The following is a 20,433-nucleotide window of genomic DNA, read 5'->3' as shown; positions in this document are numbered from 1 at the left end:
TATATTCAGTGCCCTGACCACTGAATGCAAGCATGCAAATACTTCGGTGCCCTGTCCGCCTGTTACACTATAATATACAGTATATGCCAGTTTCTTGCTTCACTCGAGTCTCATTGAATTCTAACAGCAGAACTTTTACTCCTCATGCTTGCCCACCTTAAATTCATCTTCATTTGATTTATCCACATCTTGTATTGCGTATCGCAACCTTATGCACTTAGACAATAGATTGTAAATGGTTTTGTAAAGGTTTATTTTTGTCTTACCACAATCTAATTAATTACTAGGTCACTCTGTTGTGTTCTTTGTATGTACCGTGGGTTACTAAGAACAAACCATATACTGGAAGAATTAAAACTATAACTTTAATTTACAACAGCAAACAGCAAGCACATTTTCACCATAAAGTTTCTAGATCATTCTGTCATTTCTGCGCATGCTCCGAACTCTGTCCAATCACGTTTACACGTGACACATATCACCACATCTTCCTTTCCTTAAAAAGAAAAACAATTAGCAACATTAATCAAAACAAATGCATAATTTAACATGTCTCTATCAGTCTCTCTGGGGGTTTACGAACACGAGTAGACCTAAGTGGTTCCCACAGTTCTTGTGTTTCGTTGTCATTTTCATGTTTTGCCTGATCTGCATCAGTTAACTGAAACTCTGAAGTTGGCTCTTTCTTGAGGTCTTTGCGATTTCTTCTTAACACTGCTCCTTGTTCTGTTTGGACCATGTATGATCTGGATTGTACTTCATGTACTGTAGCTTTCTGTGTCCACGTGTTCATTTTGTCTTGTGTCCTCACTTCATCTCCTTGGTGCAGTTCACGTAATGGACGAGAACATCTGTCAAAGTATGTTTTCTGCTTTGCTTTGTGTTCATCTTTCCATCTTTTCACTTGTTCACCTCCCTCTGTTCTCAGAAGGCTCTTATCTATTGGCAGATTGGATCTCAAACGGCGTCCCATCAAGAGCTGAGCAGGTGAAAATCCACATTCAAGTGGAGTACTGCGATAGGCTAACAAAGCTTTATAAAAATCACCTCCACTATCTTTTGCTTTGTGCATCAGTTTCTTGATCATTCCTACCAACTTCTCAACCAATCCATTGGACTGAGGGAAAAAATGGACTAGAGGTTGTCTGAACAAAGCCCCATTGATAAGCAAAATGTCTCATACATTCACCATTGAATTGTGGACCATTGTCTGTGAAAACTTCATCAGGTACACCATGTCTGGAAAAAACTGATTTCATGCATGTAATTACATTCTCTGCTGTTGTTCTGCTCAAACCACACACTTCAGGATACATTGAGTAGTAATATGTTATTAATAGATAATCATTGTTGTCAGTTACAAAAAGATCAACACCTACCTTCTGATAAGGTCTCTGAAGTCTAGGATGTGGATGCAGTGGCTCTGTAGGGTTGCTAGGTTGGCACTTTTTTGACAATATTTTGACATATTTGACAAGACGACACCAAATCTGCAATTTCTTGATTCATCCTGGGCCAAAACATCACTTCCCGCGCCCTTCTCTTACACTTTTCAATACCTAGGTGGCCTTCATGAATTTTCCCAAGCATTTCTTCTCGGAGACTTTTAGGAATCACAATTCTGCTACCTTGGTATGATATCCCATCCACAACAGAAAGTTCTGATCTGTGGTTCCAATATTCTTGTACTTCATAACCTAATCCGAATGTAAAGAAGTAATGTGAATGTGTTAATCTCTGCTCACGTAGCATGAGCAAGGAGAGTTTGTTTCAGGGTCCAGTCTGAAAGTTAAGCGCATGTGTGCATCTTAGATAAGATGAAATGCATTTTTTTTTGATGTTGTGTACAAGGCAGATAGTTGGTGGGATTCTAAACACAAAGTACACTGCAGATGCTGTGGTCAAATCAACACGTACAAACAAGCTGGAGGAACTCAGCAGGTCAGGCAGCATCCGTTGAAACGAGCAGTCAGCGATTCAGGCCGAAACCTGAAAGACCTGACGACGGGTCTCGGCCCGAAACGCTGACTGCTCATTTCAACGGATGCTGTCCGACCTGCTGAGTTCCTCCAGCCTGTTTGTACATGTTGGTGGGATTCTAATATAGTTTGTATTGTCTTTTAGTTTTTGTATATTTGTTTTTTTTTAATTTTCATACTGCATATGTAACTAGTGTGTGGGCCAAAATTAGGCTGAGGCTCTAACAGTGGGAATGATTTTCTTTTTCAAACTCATTTTGTTGCTTTTATTTTTGATATCCTCTTTCTGCATTAAAAAAATATAAAACAGACAAAGGAAATAATAACCCAAAAAAGTATTGGTTGACCTGAGTGTATTTTCCTGCAGGTGGGTAGGTTCTTGATTAGTAAGAGCGTCAAGAGTTACGGGGAGAAGGCAGGAGAATAGGGTTGGGGGAGGGGGGGAATAAATAAATGATCGAATTGCAGAGATGGGCCCAATGGCCTAATCCTGCTCCAATGTCTTATGATCTTATGGCTCCTGATATGTCAGGGAGTGGTAAAATCTTGGGGGTGGACAGGGGAACTGCCAGATGCTTGTGGAGAACAGGTGACAGGAAAGAAATAATTGGGGAATGGGATTGCTCTGAGAGCTGGCATAGACTCGAAGGGCCTAATGGTCTCTTATTATCATAAGGATATACAGTGGGTAATCTTGCATGCAGGTGTCCATGTCTCCAGACATGCATGTGCACATGTCCACAATGATAACTAGCCTACAATGGTCGGGTCCTGGCTGTTATACTGGGATCACTCTAAATGTGGAACTCCTTCATGGACCCTCAAGGAGGCAATGTTCCCTCCGAGGTGTGTGCGCGAGTGTGCATGCACACATCTTTTGCAACTAGCATGGGAAGGGCCTATGGCGTTGCTCTGACTGCCAGTATTGACTCCATAAGCTGAATGCTCCCCTACTTCCTGTAGGAGTAATGGAATTTAAACTCTGCACAAAAGGTTGCTGCCCTATACCTCATTGGCATATTGCACGATCATACACAATCACATTTCCATTCCAATTTCTGATGTGGACAGTGTCGACAACATGGAGTTTGTGATGATTTGTCTGCAGGTTTTAGAACTGGCTTATTTCACAATATTTTTATTGACGATGTTTTATTAGTCAGTGCACACGTGATGTCACTGGGCAAAAAATTTGCACAGCACAAGATTTTTGCACACACTGGTCATTACAGGTTAGAGGGAATATTGCAAGGAGGTGGTAGGCTCAGGGAACAGGACCTCCAGAAGCAGCTCTACGGAAGCTGGACGTCAGTATCTTGGCTGAACCCTTACAGTTTCATTGGTGAGGCCTGCAGATTGATATTCCAAAGCAATTCTCAGCTTCATTGGTGAGGCCTGCAGATTGATATTCCAAATCAATTCTCAGCTTCTATCACATCAAACGTCTTTAATTGTAACATATGTCTATGAAGGTTCTCAGTCATCCAGTTCATTGAATATCAAGCAGTAGCAAATCAAGGCAATTGGACTTGCGGTGTTGTCTAGAACACAGAAACACGACACAGCAAGTCCAGTTGCCTTGATTTCCTACTGCTTGATGTTTAATTGTAACCATACACAAACAGTTGGTGTTTTCAGAAATGTATACAAAGACACAATGGTTAGATTGGTTAACTAACAGCTTAACTTATGTTCAGATCACTACAGAACAACATGCAGTCAATAACAGCTTCTTTATTTAAAGTGGAGGGAATTATGACCTGTGGCATGATGTTTATTTTTTGTGCATGATTTGCTGAAAATCGGTTTCAGCCTCTATCAGTGGCAGTTTGAGTCTTTATCCAAGTAACAGGGAGTAGAGGACCATTCGGCCTACCGAGTCAATACTGGCAGACAGAGCAACACCCCATTCTGCCACTTTTCTCTCTACAGCCTGTTCTGTCCCTCAAGCCCACCAATTCCTCTAGTTCTCTTGTCATTCATCTACATAAGGGGCAGTTTACAGTGGTCAGTAAACCTACCCGCATGTCTTTAGCGTCTGGAAGAAAACTGAAGCTCAGGGAAAGAATGGGTCATGGGGATAATAGGCAAATTCCATATGGACAACACTGAAGGTTAGGATTGAACCAAGGTTGCTGGAATTGAGAAATAATGGCTCCTCTAGCTACCGACTGCTCAGCAAAGACTCTATAGTTCTTTCCAATTTATTTTCCACATTCCCTTCCTTGACACTAAATCTGAGCTTTTGGATTGTTGACTCAATGACTACGAACAGATCACCTTCACCTCTAAGAGATTTTAAATCACCCAAATGAGTCCATCTTGGAACCTCACACAGCAATCCTGTCAGTCCAATTCACCCATGGCCGCTCTGCCAACTGGTAACACCCAGGAGTCTATTTTCCCTCTCAAACCCTTTGTTTCCACGCCAACCATTGCCCAAAGCTTCAAACCGCTCTCACAAAGTTTTGAACCAGCCACTAACAGGAAGTTTCCCTCTGTTTACCCTACATAAGCCAGTTCTGGTCTTTAAAGCCAGAACTGGCTTTAGCGGACCCGAGTCAGCCCCAACCACAAACTGTTCCAGCTGCTACCATCCGGGAAGCGGTACCGCAGCATAAAAGCCAGGACCAACAGGCTCTGGGCCAGCTTCTTCCCCCAGGCCATCAGACTGATTAATTTATGCTGATACAATTGTGTTTCTATATTGACTGTACTGTTGTACGTACTATTTATTATAAATTACTATAAATTGCACATTTAGACGGAGACGTAACATAAAGATTTTTACTCCTCATGTATACGAATGATGTAAGTAATACAGTCAATTCAATTCTGCAATGATTTGTTCTCCACTTGGACACCTTACTGGATCTCAAGAGAAACCAGGAATTTATCACTATTAATCTATCTCTAAAAATTGGGACTTAATTCTCTAGAGTACAGGAACAAGTTATAAATACCACTCGCTCACTGGGCCACTAAAAGAGGCAAAGCTGAACGCTCTCAGCATGGAGACACTGCAAAGGTGAATGAGCTCACCCCCACCCACCAGAACTTCTCTGGAAATTTGCAACAACTGCAAAAGCACGTCTTCTCTGAATGACAGCATTCAGAGTTCTCCCAAGTAAGCAAGATTATCACAAAGATAAAGTGAAATGCATGCCTATCTCAATTTCTCTACATTTTACATCTGCCTTCACATTTATAATTTTTGGATACTGGTCCATTTTTTGAGGCTGAAAACTTCGCCTCTATTGTAGGGGATGGAAACCTATATTCCAAAATCCACCTCTGTCTGTCTGGAAACTGACTAAAGATGCACTGGTTTTCACTGCAATGGCCATTCTGGTTGGGGTGACATGCTGGATCTTTGCTTGACAGAAAACACATCTTAAGACCATAAGACAAAGGAGCAGAATTAGGCCATTTGGCCCATCAAGTCAGCTCCGCCATTCAATCATGGCTGATCTTTTCTTCCCCTCCTCAGCCCCACTCCCCAGCCTTCTCTCCTGTATCTTTGATGCCCTGTCCAGTCAAGAATCTCTCAATCTCTGCCTTAAATACACCCAGCGACCTGGCCTCCACAGCTTCCTGTGGTAATAAATTCCACAAATTCACCACCCTTTGGTTTAAGAAATTTCTCCGCATCTCTGTTTTAAATGGACGCCCCTCTAATCTGAGGCTGTGCCCTCTTGTCCTTCGAGATTCTCCAAGGGGCAAGAGTATTCTTGAAACTAGACTTGTGGGCCAATACTCCCAAAATTATTTGTATTCATTTATCGTTGCTGGCACAAATGGTCTTTATGCTTTTAAAAATGTTTGCGTGAGTAGTTACTTACAAAATGCATACAGCATCTACATTACAGATGATGAACAATTTCCAGAAAAAGACTTAGAATTTAGGTAAAAATTTGGCATTCACTAGTCAGGTGTCTGGTCTGCCCAACTTTTCCGTAGACTGAGAAGAAACAACTCATGGATTGGAAATGGGTCAGGAACCACACTGTGTAGACAAGTGCCTCATAGGCAGGGGTTTATCTGTCTCCAGCGGTTGGCTCCTAATGTCCCTAACTATCTCAGATTTGCACAGCAGGCCAGGCAGCATCTATAGGGAGAAGCGCTGTCGACGTTTTGGGCCGAGACCCTTCGTCAGGACCAAGGGTCTCGGCCCGAAACATCGACAGTGCTTCTCCCTGTAGATGCTGCCTGGCCTGCTGTGTTCCACCAGCATTTTGTGTGTGTTGTTGTTTGAATTTCCAGCATCTGCAGATTTCCTCCTGTATCTCAGATTTACTTCATTTCAAGGAATAGTGCTCAAAACACAGTGATGATGGAAGATAGATAAAAAGCAGGGATGTTTGTAAAAGCAAGTGGAGAAAATGCTTCCAGAGCCACCCAAGGGCAGACAACTGTTTAAGATTCAGTGCGACTCACAAATAGTTTAAAAGCGATTGGAAATCATTTCATCTGAGCTCCCACACAGAGTTAAGAATCAGGAGTGAGGTAGGCCGCTCAGCTCTCAGCCTGCACTCTCATTCAATCAGGTCATAGTTGATCTGGTTATAATCTGCATTCCTACTGACTACGGGCAACCTTTCACACATTGCCTATCAGGTATCAATCTTCCTTTGGCTTACAGACATACTTACGGGCTCTGCTCCCTTGGAGAAAGAATTCCAAAGTCTGAGAGAACCATAGTTCACTTATCAGTCATAAATGAGTACCATATATTTAAAACTGTGACTCTAGGACTGGTTAACCCCAGCCTCTCCACATTCACACTGTTATGACATTCTCACCTCCTAATGTTTCTATCAAGTCTCAGCTTTCCAAACTTCAGCAGAAATAAGATGAGCCTGTCCAACTTTTCCTCATAGGGTCAACTGCCATATTCCAGATATCAGCCTAACAAAACTTAGAATGCATTTATATCCTTTTGTAAGTACTCCAGGTATTGTTTCACCAATGTCCTATACTACAAAACATGTAACCTTCCTACATTTGTACTTAATTCTCCTCATCATAAACATTAATATCACTAGCTCTCATTTTATACGTGCATATTGCTTTTGGCAAGACATTCATTATGATACCCAGATCTCTCAGCATCCCTGGGCTCCACCATCTCACGCCATATAGAGAAAACGCTGATACCGTATTTTTTCCCCTGCAAAATGGTTAATCTCACATTTTTCCACATTATGTTCCATTTATCGATTACTTTGCTGATTTCACTACCTACCTATTTCCCTTGAAACTATCTTACCTATATTCCCCCCCCTCCCCCCACACACAACTCACTTTCCTCCCAGTGTTATCAGCAGATTTAATCTCTCTCACCTAGATGGGGTCAGTTGTGCTGTGAGGATTACATTCCTTGACTTCTCTAGTGCCTTTAACACCATCCAGCCCAAGATCTTAAAGCACAAACTAACGGAGATGGGAGTAGACTCTCACATGGTGGATTGGATAGTGGACTACTTGACAGATAGACCTCAGTATGTGCGGTTGGGAGACTGTAGGTCTGACACAGTGGTCAGCAGCACAGGAGCGCCACAGGGAACCGTACTCTCTCCGGTCCTGTTCACCCTGTACACATCTGACTTCCAATATAACTCGGAGTCCTGCCATGTGCAGAAGTTCGCTGATGACACGGCCATAGTGGGGTGTGTCAGGAATGGACAGGAGGAGGAGTATAGGAAACTGATACAGGACTTTGTGATATGGTGCAACTCAAACTACCTGCGTCTCAATGTCACCAAGACCAAGGAGATGGTGGTGGACTTTAGGAGATCTAGGCCTCATATGGAGCCAGTGATCATTAATGGAGAATGTGTGGAGCAGGTTAAGACCTACAAGTATCTGGGAGTACAGTTGGACGAGAAGCTAGACTGGACTGCCAACACAGATGCCTTGTGCAGGAAGGCACAGAGTCGACTGTACTTCCTTAGAAGGTTGGCGTCATTCAATGTCTGCAGTGAGATGCTGATGATGTTCTATAGGTCAGTTGTTGAGAGCGCCCTCTTCTTTGTGGTGGCGTGTTGGGGAGGAAGCATTAAGAAGAAGGACGCCTCACGTCTTAATAAGCTGATAAGGAAGGCGGGCTCTGTCGTGGGCAAAGTACTGGAGAGTTTATCATCGGTAGCTGAGCGAAGGGCGCTGAGTAGGCTACGGTCAATTATGGAAAACCCTGAACATCCTCTACATAGCACCATCCAGAGACAGAGAAGCAGTTTCAGCGACAGGTTACTGTCGATGCAATGCTCCTCAGACAGGATGAAGAGGTCAATACTCCCCAATGCCATTAGGCTTTACAATTCAACTGCCAGGACTTAAGAACTTTTTTTAAAGCTATTATTAATGCTTTTTGAGTTAGTGATTTAGATGCATATCATATTATTACTGAGTTAAGTATTGTATGTAATGAGTTTTTGCTACAACAAGTGTATGGGACATTGGAAAAAATGTTGAATTTCCCCATGGGGATGAATAAAGTATCTATCTATCTATCTATCTAATAATCTTTGGTTACTTCAGAAAACAAAGCCTGCTCCAAGCCTTCCTGAGTAATGCTCCCCAATTATTTCTCTGCTACATCGAGGACTGAATTGGTGCTGTTTCCTGCACCCATGCTGAGCTTGTCAATTTCACCAACTTTGCCTTCCACTTCCATCCTGCCCTTAAATTCACTTACTTCTCTGGCATCTCTCTCCCCTTTCTCAATCTCTCTGTATCCATCCCTGGAGAAAGACTGTCTACTCAACCTACTGACCCTCACAGCTACCCAAACTATACCTCTTTCCACCCCGTCACTTGTAAAAGTACTATCCCTTTTCTGATTGTCTCCGTCTCTGCCGTCTCTTTCCTCAGGATGAAGCTTTCGTTTCAATAACATCTGAGATGTTTTCCTTCTTCAAAGAAGGGGTTTCCCTTCCCTTTACCATTGACGCTGCTCTTATCCACTGCCCTCATTCCATCTTCCCACTGCCTTAACAGAGAGTAGAGTTCCACTTGTCCTTACCTAGCACCTCACGAGCCTCTGCATCCTGCAAATTATTCTCTGCAACTTCCACCATCTTCAACGGTATCCTACCGCCTAACACATCTTAATCTCCCCTCCACAGTGCACTCTCCCCAGGGATTGTGCTCTCTCTATTCCCTTGTCCATTCTTCACTCCTCGCTGATCTCGCTCCAGGTATTTATCCCTGCAAGCAGCACAAGAGCTCACCAGCCCATTCACCTCCTCCCTCGTCAGCATTCAGGGCCCCAAACAGTCCTTCTAGGTGAGGCAAAACCACACCTGCAAGTCTGTCGGAGTCATCTACTGTATCCAGTGCCCTTGTATATCGGTGAGACCCGATGTAGATTGGGGACTGCTTTGTCGAGCACCTTTGCTCTTCCCCCCTTTTTAATTTCACTCCCCCTCCCATTCCAACCTATCAGTCCATGGCCTCCTCTATTAGCACAGTGGAGCCACTCTCAGGCTGGAGGAGTGACATCTCATTTTCCACCAGTGTAGCCTCCAACATGACAGCGTGAACAGTGATTTCTCTAACTTAGAACATAGAACAGTACAGGCCCTTCGGCCCACAATGTTGTGCTGACCCTCAAACCCTGCCTCCCATATAACCCCCTACCTTAAATTCCTCCATATACCTGTCTAGTAGTCTCTTAAACTTTACTAGTGTGTCTGCCTCCACCACTGACTCAGGCACCAACCACTCTCTGAGTGAAAAACCTTCCTCTAATATCCCCCTTGAACTTCCCTCCCCTTACCTTAAAGCCATGTCCTCTTGTACTGAGCAGTGCTGCCCTGGGGGAGAGGCGCTGGCTGTCCACTCTGTCTATTCCTCTTAATATCTTGTACACCTCTATCATGTCTCCTCTCATCCTCCTTCTCTCCAAAGAGTAAAGCCCTAGTTCCCTTAAACTCTGATCATAATCCATACTCTCCAAACCAGGCAGCATCCTGGTAAATCTCCTCTGTACCCTTTCCAATGCTTCCACATCCTTCTTATACTGAGGCGACCAGAAATGGACACAGTACTCCAAATGTGGCCTAACTAGAGTTTTATAGAGCTGCATCATTACATCGCGTCTCTTAAACTCTATCCCTCGACTTATGAAAGCTAACACCCCATAAACTTTCTTAACTACCCTATCTACCTGTGAGGCAACTTTCAGGGATCTGTGGACATGTACCCCCAGATCCCTCTGCTCCTCCACACTACCAAGTATCCTGCCATTTACTTTATACTCTGCCTTGGAGTTTGTCCTTCCCAAGTGTACCACCTCACACTTCTCCGGGTTGAACTCCATCTGCCACTTCTTAGCCCACTTCTGCATCCTATCAATGTCTCTCTGCAATCTTTGACAATCCTCTACACTACCTACAACACCACCAACCTTTGTGTCATCTGCAAACTTGCCAACCCACCCTTCTAACCCCACATCCAGGTCGTTAATAAAAATCACAAAAATTAGAGGTCCCAGAACAGATCCTTGTGGGACACCACTAGTCACAACCCTCCAATCTGAATGTACTCCCTCCACCACGACCCTCTGCCTTCTGACAATGACAATTTGTCAAAATGACAATGACAATGACAAGTTCTGACAATGGAGATGATGATGGACTTCAGAAAGACTAAGCTTGCACTACTCCCTGTTTCTATTAATGCTAGGATGTGGTGAGGACCTACAAGTACCTGGGGGTGCACCTGGATGACAGACTCGAGTGGAACACCAACACAGAGCCTCTACTTCCTGAGGAGACTGAGGTCCTTTCGAGTATGCTTGCCTCTCCTTCACATGTTCTACCCGACTGTTGTCGCCAACATCATAATCTATGCAGTGTGTGCTGGGGCAATGGCATCAACACAAGTGATGCCAACAGGCTCAATAAACTGATTAGAAAGGCTGGCTCTGTTATAGGAGTCAAACTGGACATACTGCAGGCTGTGGTAGAACAAAGGACCCTACAGAAAATCCTGGCAGTTCTGGACAATGTTTCTCACCCTCTGCATGCCACCTTGGCTGAATAGAGAAGCACTTTTAGCAATAGACTAGGACAAGTGCACTGCTCCAATGAGGACTATATCAGGTCATTCTTACTCTCAGCCATTAGGTCCTATAATGAGTCAACCTATAGCTGGGGAAATGATGACGCCCTCCTGTTAGACTGTTTAAGGTAACTTTTTTTTATTCTTTCTTTCTTCTCTTCTAATATTTGTATATCTGTGCACTTGTAATGCTATATGACATTGTAATTTCCTTTGGGATCAATAAAATATCTATCTATCTGATTTTCCATATCCCATTCTACCTCCCCTATTCACCCATCTATCACCCCCCACCCCCCCAGTGCCCCACCTCTTTCCCCTTCTCCCATGGTCCTCACTCTACTCCTAGAAGATTCCTTCTTCTTCAGCCCCTTTCCTTTCCCACCTTTTGCCTCCATACTTCTCAATTCATCCTTCCTCCTCCACTCCCTCACATGGCTTCACCAATCACCTACCATCTTGTACTCCTTCCCCTCACCTTCTTCCTTCCTTTCCAGTCCTAACGAAGGGTCGCGACCTGAATTGTGGACTGTTTACTTCTCTTCATCAATGTCGCCCGACCTACTGAGCTCCTCCAGCATTTTGTGTGTGTGTGTGTGTGTGTGTGTTGCTCTGGATTTCCAGCATCTGCAGAATCTCTTGTGTTTACTTCACAAGGCTCCACTAACTTGGAAAAATATTCATTCCCCTTCTTGAAACTATACTGGCCCAATTTCTTGGATTTTCATAATTCCCCCACTATAGCAGTAATAGTTTCTAACTATTTTCCTATCTCAGATGTTAATTGCTATGTGGAATCCTGTCTCCATTCCTTTTTAAATGAGCTATATTTGTATGTCCAAAGAAATGGAAAAATCTACACAATTTTGGGAAGTTAATACCAAAAGAGCAACATCATGTGGGCCACTTCTTTTGAGACCCTTGAAAGAAGTCCAACAAGTCCCAGTGATTTTTCAGCCCACATTTCCAATAATTTACAGAGGAGCATTAAAATGTGACTGTAATTTTCCTGACTTCCTTCTTCCCAATTAAGGTATGGCGATTACTGGGGTGTTACATGTTATCTGTATCCTTCGTCGTGAAGATCGATGTAGGTCAGGTACAGCTTGATCTTGTTTGGTTTCAAAATGTGCGGTTCTGAGAAATGATCCCAAAATCACTGTGCTATGCACAAAGGGAAATCCTCCGTGACCTTCACGGTACCTTTCTGTTAAGTTTGGTGGCTCATTCTGCAGAGTGGGCCAAGTGGTTTCCTAACTTTGTTTCATTTGGTGGGATACGTGTATATGGTTGAATGACAATAAACTTGAACTTATTTCTAATTTCCACCCAAACCATTTCTGAATGCTTTCAACTCGACCTCAGAACTATTTATCTATCAGCCTCTATCTGTTTGCATAATTTGTTTTTTGCACATCAGTTTTTACTTATGCAGTTTTTCATAAACTCTATTGTATTTCTGTACTTTTATGTAAATACCTACAGAAATATGAATCTCTAGGTAGTATATGGTATTTGATAATAAATTTACTTTGGTTTGCTGAATCAAATCCCCTCCATTAATTAACAGAGCCACTCCCCCATCTCCCGATCTTTCCTAATTGTCCTGCATCCTTCCATACTCAGCTCCAATTTGCCACATTGCTGAAATGGCTGTCACACAATACCTGCTTGCTCCTATTTGTGTTCTCAGTACATCTGTTTGTTTCAAATACTTCACGCACACAGATGTGCAACCTACAGTTCTGTGCTTTTATTATTTCTGTCATCTCTAGTCCTGCCCACTGAGTTGATTTTAGATTTGTACTCTAGATCCCTTCAGGTCCGTCTCTTTATCATTGCTATATTAGTATCCCTTGCTCAAGCCTTCTCTGTACTATTCAAGCTCATTTCCCCAACTTTAATCCCCTATCGCCCACTACTTGTTTTAAATCCTCCCTACTTCTCTAGCTCTGCGAGGTTATGAGAAGACTGATCCCAGCCTAGTCCAGATGTAGATCACCCATCTGTGCGACCCAGTACTGATATCAGAGCCACACAGACCATAACCCACCTTCTACAAAACTACTGCCGCTTATTAATTGACAGAACATAGAACACTACAGCGCAGTACAGGCCCTTCGGCCCACAATGTGGTGCTGGCCTTACAACCTACTCTAAAATAAATCTAACCCTTTTCTCCTAAACATTTTCTGTCTTCCATTCATGTGCCTATCTAAGATTTTTCTGTCTTCCATTCATGTGCCTATCTTCCATTTTTCTGTCTTCCATTCATGTGCCTATCTAAGATTTTTTAAATGTCCTGGCAGGGCATATACCCACCCCTCTCTATATAAAAATCTTATCTCTGACATCTCTCCTGTACTCTCCTCCTTAAAATTATGCCCCTACATATTAACTCTGGCTATCGACTTGATCTATGCCTCTTACCATCTGGCACACCTCTATCAAGTCACTTCTTTTCCTCCTTTGCTTCAAGGAGAAACACTCAACCCATCCTTAGAGGATGTGCTCTCCAATTCAGCCGGCATCCTGGTAAATCGCCTCTGCACCCTCTCTAAAACTTCCACATCCTTTCTATAATGAAACAACCAGAAATGAACATGATATTCCAAATGTGGTTTGATCAGGGCAGCAACAATTGTCTCATATGCCTGTCAAATTGTACATAGCTGAGGGACTGATACAGGGATTATTAACTAACGTGTTGTAATTTGGTGGCCAGTTCCTTCCCACCCAGACGATTCCTTGTCCTGCCTCTGTCGTTGGTACCCAAACTTTTGGACTTTGCTACACAGAACAACGTTAATTTCCCCCACTATAGTTTCTCCCCCAACCACCACATTCTCATTTGATCCCCTCTCCTTATTTGAATGGCTTTCTTTACTAATAGTGTCAAGAAGCCATTCACGGTTCAAGCTTTTTCCCATTATTGACTATTAGTACAATAAAATGGGACGTTTGATCATATAGTCTATGTTATTATGGCCAACTTCCGTCCAGCTACATTAAACGTTCCCTGTAACTGTAACACTTGTTTCCCTTGTACAAATCAATGCACTGTTGAAATGAAATCTTCTGCATGCAAAACAAAATTCTTCACTGCACCTCGGTACAGGCAAGAATAATAGACCAATTTACCAAGGTATGTTTTGGAGATTTTCACTGCTGCTTCTCATGATCTTCTGTCCCCTGTGGCATCGGAGACGAGCGTCTATAAAGGCCGTTGTGCTTCACTTTCAGTTCAGAGTTTGATCTGTGTGTTCTTTTTTCCTGATATCTTGAAACTAATAGTTTGTCACCATTTTAGAAGTATTAGTTTTAAAAATAGTTTCCAATATTGATTTAATTACTGTGTCACTAATGCTAATCTTTACCTGTGTTATGTGTCAGCTGACTGCACGGTGTCAGAAAGATGAAACACAACCTCTTATACAAAGGGATCCCTGTATCAGGTGATTCAATTAATCAATTTCCCTTCTTCTTCCATAGAGGTATCATTACATATAACATGCAAATCAGTACAAATGCAGTATAGTTTGATCAACACTTTCAGAGATGCTAACAGATAAAACATTTCAAACACATTGAGATGGATATTGCACAAAGGTCTCCAACGATGTTATCAAAGCAAGCCCGCACTTACAGCAACGACATAAACAAGCAACGGAAACAACCCAGACTCTCAGGTCGAAAGGCATTTTGTCCTGGTTATGAATAACCACAGCGGTACAGTCAAATACAAGCTGCAGTCACTTGTGAACTTGCTGGTGTCGCAGCAGGCTGGATGACTGCGTGAATCCCTTCCCACACAAAGAGCAAGCGAAGGGCTTCTCCCCAGTGTGAATCAGCTGGTGTCTCAGCAGATAGGATGACAGAGTGAATCTTTTCCCGCACTCCAAACAGGAGAAGGGCCGCTCCCCTGTATGGACTCGCTGGTGCCTGATAAGGTTGGTCGAACATCGGAACGCCTTTCCACAGTGCGTGCAGTTGAATGGTTTCTCTCCGGTGTGAACACGCTGGTGCCTTTGCAGGTCAGCGGATACAGTGAATCCCTTCCCGCACTGAGAGCAGGTGAAGCGCCTCTCTCCACTGTGAGTCCGCTGGTGTTTCAGCAGTTCCTGCTTACTCTTAAAGCCCCTTACACATTCAAAACACGTGAAAGGTTTCTCATCAGTGTGAACCAGTTGGTGTGCTGTGAGGTTGGATGACTGGGTGAATCCTTTCCCACACACGGTGCAGATAAACGGCCTCTCCCCAGTGTGAGTCTTTTGGTGTTTCAGCAAGTGACTTCTCTTTTTAAAGCTCTTCTTACAGTCCGGACATTTAAAAGGTCTCTGGTCAGTGTGAACGAGCTGGTGTGCGGTGAGGTTGGATGCAGAAGTGAATCCCTTTCCACAAGCAGAGCAGGCAAAGGGTCTCTCCTCACTGTGTACGTGCTGGTGTTTCAGCAGATGAGCCCTGCTTTTGAAACTCTTCTTGCAGTCGGAACACTTAATAGGCTTTTGATCGGTGTGGACAAGTCGGTGTGCGATGAGGTGGGTTGACTGCGTGAATCCTTTTCCACACATGGAGCACGTGTAGGGCTTCTCCCCAGTATGAATTCGCTGGTGTCTCAGCAGGGTGTATGAACGGGTGAAGCCCCTCCCACACACAGAGCATACAAATGTCTTCTTGCCTGCCAGAATGGACCTTCTCACTTCCATTTCCAAACGCTGAAGAGCTCTAGGGCTGCATGAGTCACACGGTCTGTTCTGGTCTTGACACGATGTTTTGTTTGAATTTTCCATCCGAGGATTCTCCTTTTTTAATATCCTGTGAGATGTTTTCAATGGATAAAATACGAGGAAAAAAGATGAGTGAGAACCCACAAAATAAGCAAAGGTAGGTTGAAAAATTGAACTTCATGAATATGTTGAGTTGTGGGGCTTGTGCTAGAAAAACACGCCAACTCAGTTGGTTCATTAGTCTCCTTCGGGAACGGGAATCATCAGCTAATCCTGACCTATACCAACATCTGGGCTCTTTGGCAGGGAAAATACAACAGAAGAGGGGTTGGGGGAGAAGGCAGATTTTATACACCCTGAACACATTTTCCGACAGAAACTTTCTAGCCTGCAGACTCCAGCTAAAAGAGTGAAGTAGCTGGATGAAAATATCAATGCTTCCCACCTCTCATCCTAATCCCGCAGCACTCCAACTTAAACAGCTTGACTATCTTCATTCCCGTTTCTATAACATTGCACAATAAAGATATTGCTTCCTAAATACTTTTGGGTGTATCTTATGGATTTTGGGCTGCTGATCATGAAAATCACCATGAAATTTCCCTACCATGCACCATTTTTTAAAAAAAATTGCCTATATTCTTTATTTCAATTCAAGCCAGAATAACTGATGCCAAGATTAAGGAAGGCATTTTTGCTGATCCACAAATCAAACAGGTAATCAGTTAGAAGAACTTTTAGTAGGACTGGAGAAAATTGCATGGAAGGTATTCAAAGGTGTTGTTAAAACTTTCCTCAGCAACTATAATGCACCAAACTACACGCAGCTGGCTGACAACATGCTTCAAGCATACAAAACAATGAAGTTCAAAACATCACTAAAAATTCACTTTCTGGATTTCCATTTGGACTTCTTCCCAATAATCTTTACGTTGTCGGTGATAATCATGGTGAAAGACTTCACCAGGACATTGCAGTCATGGAGAAACAATATCAGGGCGATTGGAATTCATCAACGCTGGCTGATTATTGTTGGACACTTAAGCAAGAAGCCTCAGACACTGAGTACAAATGAAAATCATCCACAAAACATTTTTAGCTCAGTTGAACTATTGCAGAGCATCAGAAGATTGATGCAATTAAACAAATTATATTCAATAATAGTTAATTTCTTGTCTTTCTAAATTCCCATGTGATGCAAGAAGTCTGAAATTATATTTGTGTTCAGCTTCAAGAGGTCTATCATAAACAAAAGACAATTCTGAGAAAGCAATACTTCTGGAAATAAAATGGTTGTCCAGTGTAATCAGGAGCAGCAAAGTGAGAGTACTTTCACCACATAGACTGCAGTTCTGTCCGATGTCACCAACTTTACAAAGGCCATTTGAGAACAATGTTACTGTTCGCCTTGCAAGTGACACTGATATCAAGTGCAGCAACAGAAAGGTTTCATCTCTACAGAGAGTGCATTGTTGAAAAAATAGAGCTTATGCCACTAATAATCAAGAATTGGGTTGGGCAATAATGGTAGCTACGCCACTCACACATGCATCCTGTAAACGAACTAGAAAGAGTAGATTGCTGTTCAGAAATTCAAAGCGACTCACGTTGACTACTCCAGCACAGTGCCCTCTTTGCTGTCTGTCTCTGAGCTTTCTTCCTGCTGGCTTCTAAGCAATTAATCCATACTTGTCAACATTATGATGCCAGGTGAGGCCCAGGGGCTCTGAGGAGGTACAAAAATTAGGCCATGATTTTAAGTTGGCAAATGATCAATGAAAGATGATTCACTTTATGAAACTTTATAATTTAACCCAAATTGTATGACTGTTATCGTTAATCAATTCCTTATGCACCGCATGGGGTTTGCTTTGATCCATTTATTGATCTAACCACCCAAATACAAATCTATAAATAACATTGGGTACTAATGTACATAAATGCTTTATTGCAAGAGAATTTGAGTACTAGAATATGGATGTATTGTCATGGCTGTATAGGGGTCAGAAGAGCTGAGACTCCATCTGGAGTTCTGGTCTCCTCATCAGAAGATCTTGCTGCCATGGGCGAGGTATAACAAATGTTTGCCAGTTTGATTCCTTAGATGGCAGGACTGTATTCAGGGCTTATATAAAATCAGAGCACAACTTACAGAATCCTCTGAAACTGTAACAGAACCAGACAGGTAAGATACAGGGAGGATGCTCCTGGTGGCCACAGATTCCAGAACCAGTAGTTACCAACTCAGGACATGAGAAAGCACATTTCAAATTCAGATCAAGGGAAAGTTCTTCACCAAGAGGGTAATTATCCACTACAGAGAAGGCAGTTGAGACCAAGTCATTGAATATGTTCAAATGAGTAAATATATGTTTTAATGATAAAGCCATCAAGGGATAAGGGTAGGAGCAGGTTCTGGAAGCCATGGTCCTCTTAACTGCAGCAGGTGTGAAGCCTACTCCTGTTTCTGTTCTCTGTTACTATGACAGCATTAGCTTATGGAGAGGCGGGGCGGTCTCGACGACCCTCGTGAGCTAATTCTGCTCCTGTATCTTATGGTAAAAGCCTTACACAAAAATATTGATCGTGAGCAAAAAGTAAGCTGCTGGAGCAAGTCTCTCGTTTAGACTTTCAGCCCAGATGAAGGGCCTCGATCCAAAGCCCATTTCTTTCCACAGTGTTCCTTTAGCAGCTCACCATTTGCATCAGATTCCAGCAGCTAGTCTCACGTCAATATTAATTTAGCCACAATTATTTTGCTCCTGCTTAACTTTATGGAGTAGTTTAAAGCCTGCCTGTAGGAGAAATTCACAATAATACCTGACATCAGTTATCAGCAGAAATTGGAGAAGCTACAATTATTCAGCCTAGAACAAATGAGGTTAGAGGGCGATGTAACTATGGAATTTAATGCTGTGTTTTAAGGTAATTGACGGCGAAATCAGAAGGTGTACGGACAATATTATTTTTCAGTCTGAATTTCCAGCATGGAGCACAGATTCTTTAAATAAGTTCTCAGCAGATTTAATAGTTATGCCGAAGAAGCAGATATACTATATTAAAAACAGCTATCTAGGGAAAAGCAGTAAAAAAAAAGGTATCAACTAAGGTGCCAACATGGACCCTAAAAGACTTATTTTAACGCTGGCCAGTCGTCTCGAAAATGGCGAGTGATTATACCCAGGATGCCTGGCGGGCTGGACAGTGGCCTATTTCCTGCAGACGGTGGGTGGGGGCAATGCGCCAAGAAGCGGGGGCGGGGGCGGGGGGTCCCATGGCCGAAGAGTGTGTTTGAAAGGAGCATGCGCAGTGCGGCCTACGGTCCCTTAGTGTGGCGGCTGCGGGCCTCAGAAACACCGAGCGCGCTTCGTTGTGCTCGGATCAGAGCCGCGGCATCGGCCGAATGGATGGTAAATCCCCTTCGTCGTTAACTGTATGGTGCAACCCCTCCCCCCTCCTACCCGGCATCACCCGCTGACTTCTCCCGTTTCCACGGCGTCCGGCTCACCCGCAAGAGCTTTGACGCATGCGGTATCTGCATGACTCGAGGCACATGTTGAGCATGCGCACTCATTTGCCGTGGATGGGGGTGGTTCAGGTTCCAGAGGATTCTGGGTACTGCTACCGCCATTAATCGATGACTCGCAGTGATAGTCTTTGTACAGTTGTTAAGTTAATATTAAGTGATTTGAGTTTGAACGACCTTCTATCTTCGCGTGGTTCAGGACCACCACTGACGTCCTGGACATGGAATGCTTAGATTAGATTAGATTCAACTTTATTGTCATTGTGCCGAGCACAGATACAAAGCCAAATGAAATGCAGTTAGCATCTAACCAGAAATGCAAATAATAGTGTTATTTACAAAAATAACTGCGAATAAAAAGTAAGCGCTACAGCACACAAATATAAAATTACTGAGACAGTACAATATGGGTGCTATATTGCTTAGCGCTGTGATGTGAGGCTCAGCAGGGTCACAGCCTCAGGGAAGAAGTTCTTCCTGTGCCTGCTGGTGCGGGAGCGGGGGCTTTTGTAGCGCCTACTGTTTGTCCGCCTACTGTATCCGAATTACATGACTTCTCAACCACCCTGAACCTCCACAGTCCCAGATTTAGGAAGTTTATTTATAGTAGAGATTTTGGAATTCGCCACTACAGTCCTGATGTTGGACCGCAATGAAAAGCCACTTTACAGGTTTGTGTTCGAATAATGCTCTATTATTTCCAGGTTTGGAATGCCTCTGTACAGTCCGGTAGTTGAATACCTAACTGCAGTCCTTGACTCTGAACGATTGTTTTTATTTGTGGAATAGGAATGTTGGGCCTGGAATTACCTCTGGAATTTCAGGGCTGGAATGTTGCTTTATAGTCCCAGAACTGTGATGATTGTTCTCTGAGGTTGGGATGTACCTCTGTGGATCTGAGATTGAAACCTCCTGCGACTGTTTTATACTGTTATGTCAAGTTTGACAATTCGGTCCATCAGTCTATACTAGCTCTCAGAGCAATCACATCAATCCTAATTCCCCTGCTTATTTCTCTCACCTATTCTTTCTTACATACCCATAGATTGTACCATGAATGTCCCACCGGCATCCATGCAAAAGGGCATTTACAGTGGTCAATTGACCATGTGACCAGCACAACCATTGATCAGAT

General features: G+C 43.2%; 1 protein-coding gene across 2 annotated transcripts; it reads right to left on the bottom strand.

Annotated features, from left to right (window-relative positions):
- Window positions 1-278: 278 nt before the first annotated feature.
- On the bottom strand, window positions 279-19,319 carry LOC140716412 (uncharacterized). 2 transcript variants are annotated; one of them, XR_012096293.1, is made up of 3 exons: window positions 19,234-19,319; window positions 17,380-17,498; window positions 279-496 (listed from the first exon to the last, which is right to left on the bottom strand). XR_012096293.1 is itself a non-coding variant. In XM_073029116.1 (3 exons), the coding sequence occupies exon 3, from the start codon at window positions 15,833-15,835 to the stop codon at window positions 14,798-14,800; it is 1,038 nt and encodes a 345-aa protein (XP_072885217.1). In that variant the 5' UTR covers window positions 15,836-15,860; window positions 17,380-17,498; window positions 19,234-19,319; the 3' UTR covers window positions 13,956-14,797. The 2 variants fall into 2 exon arrangements, 1 of the variants encoding a protein (XP_072885217.1); XM_073029116.1 differs by lacking the exon at window positions 279-496 and adding an exon at window positions 13,956-15,860.
- Window positions 19,320-20,433: the final 1,114 nt, after the last annotated feature.

This window comes from Hemitrygon akajei, chromosome 25 (assembly GCF_048418815.1).
Source record: "Hemitrygon akajei chromosome 25, sHemAka1.3, whole genome shotgun sequence".
Taxonomy (NCBI): Eukaryota; Metazoa; Chordata; class Chondrichthyes; order Myliobatiformes; family Dasyatidae; genus Hemitrygon; species Hemitrygon akajei.
This window is presented reverse-complemented; position numbering and strand designations above follow the sequence as displayed.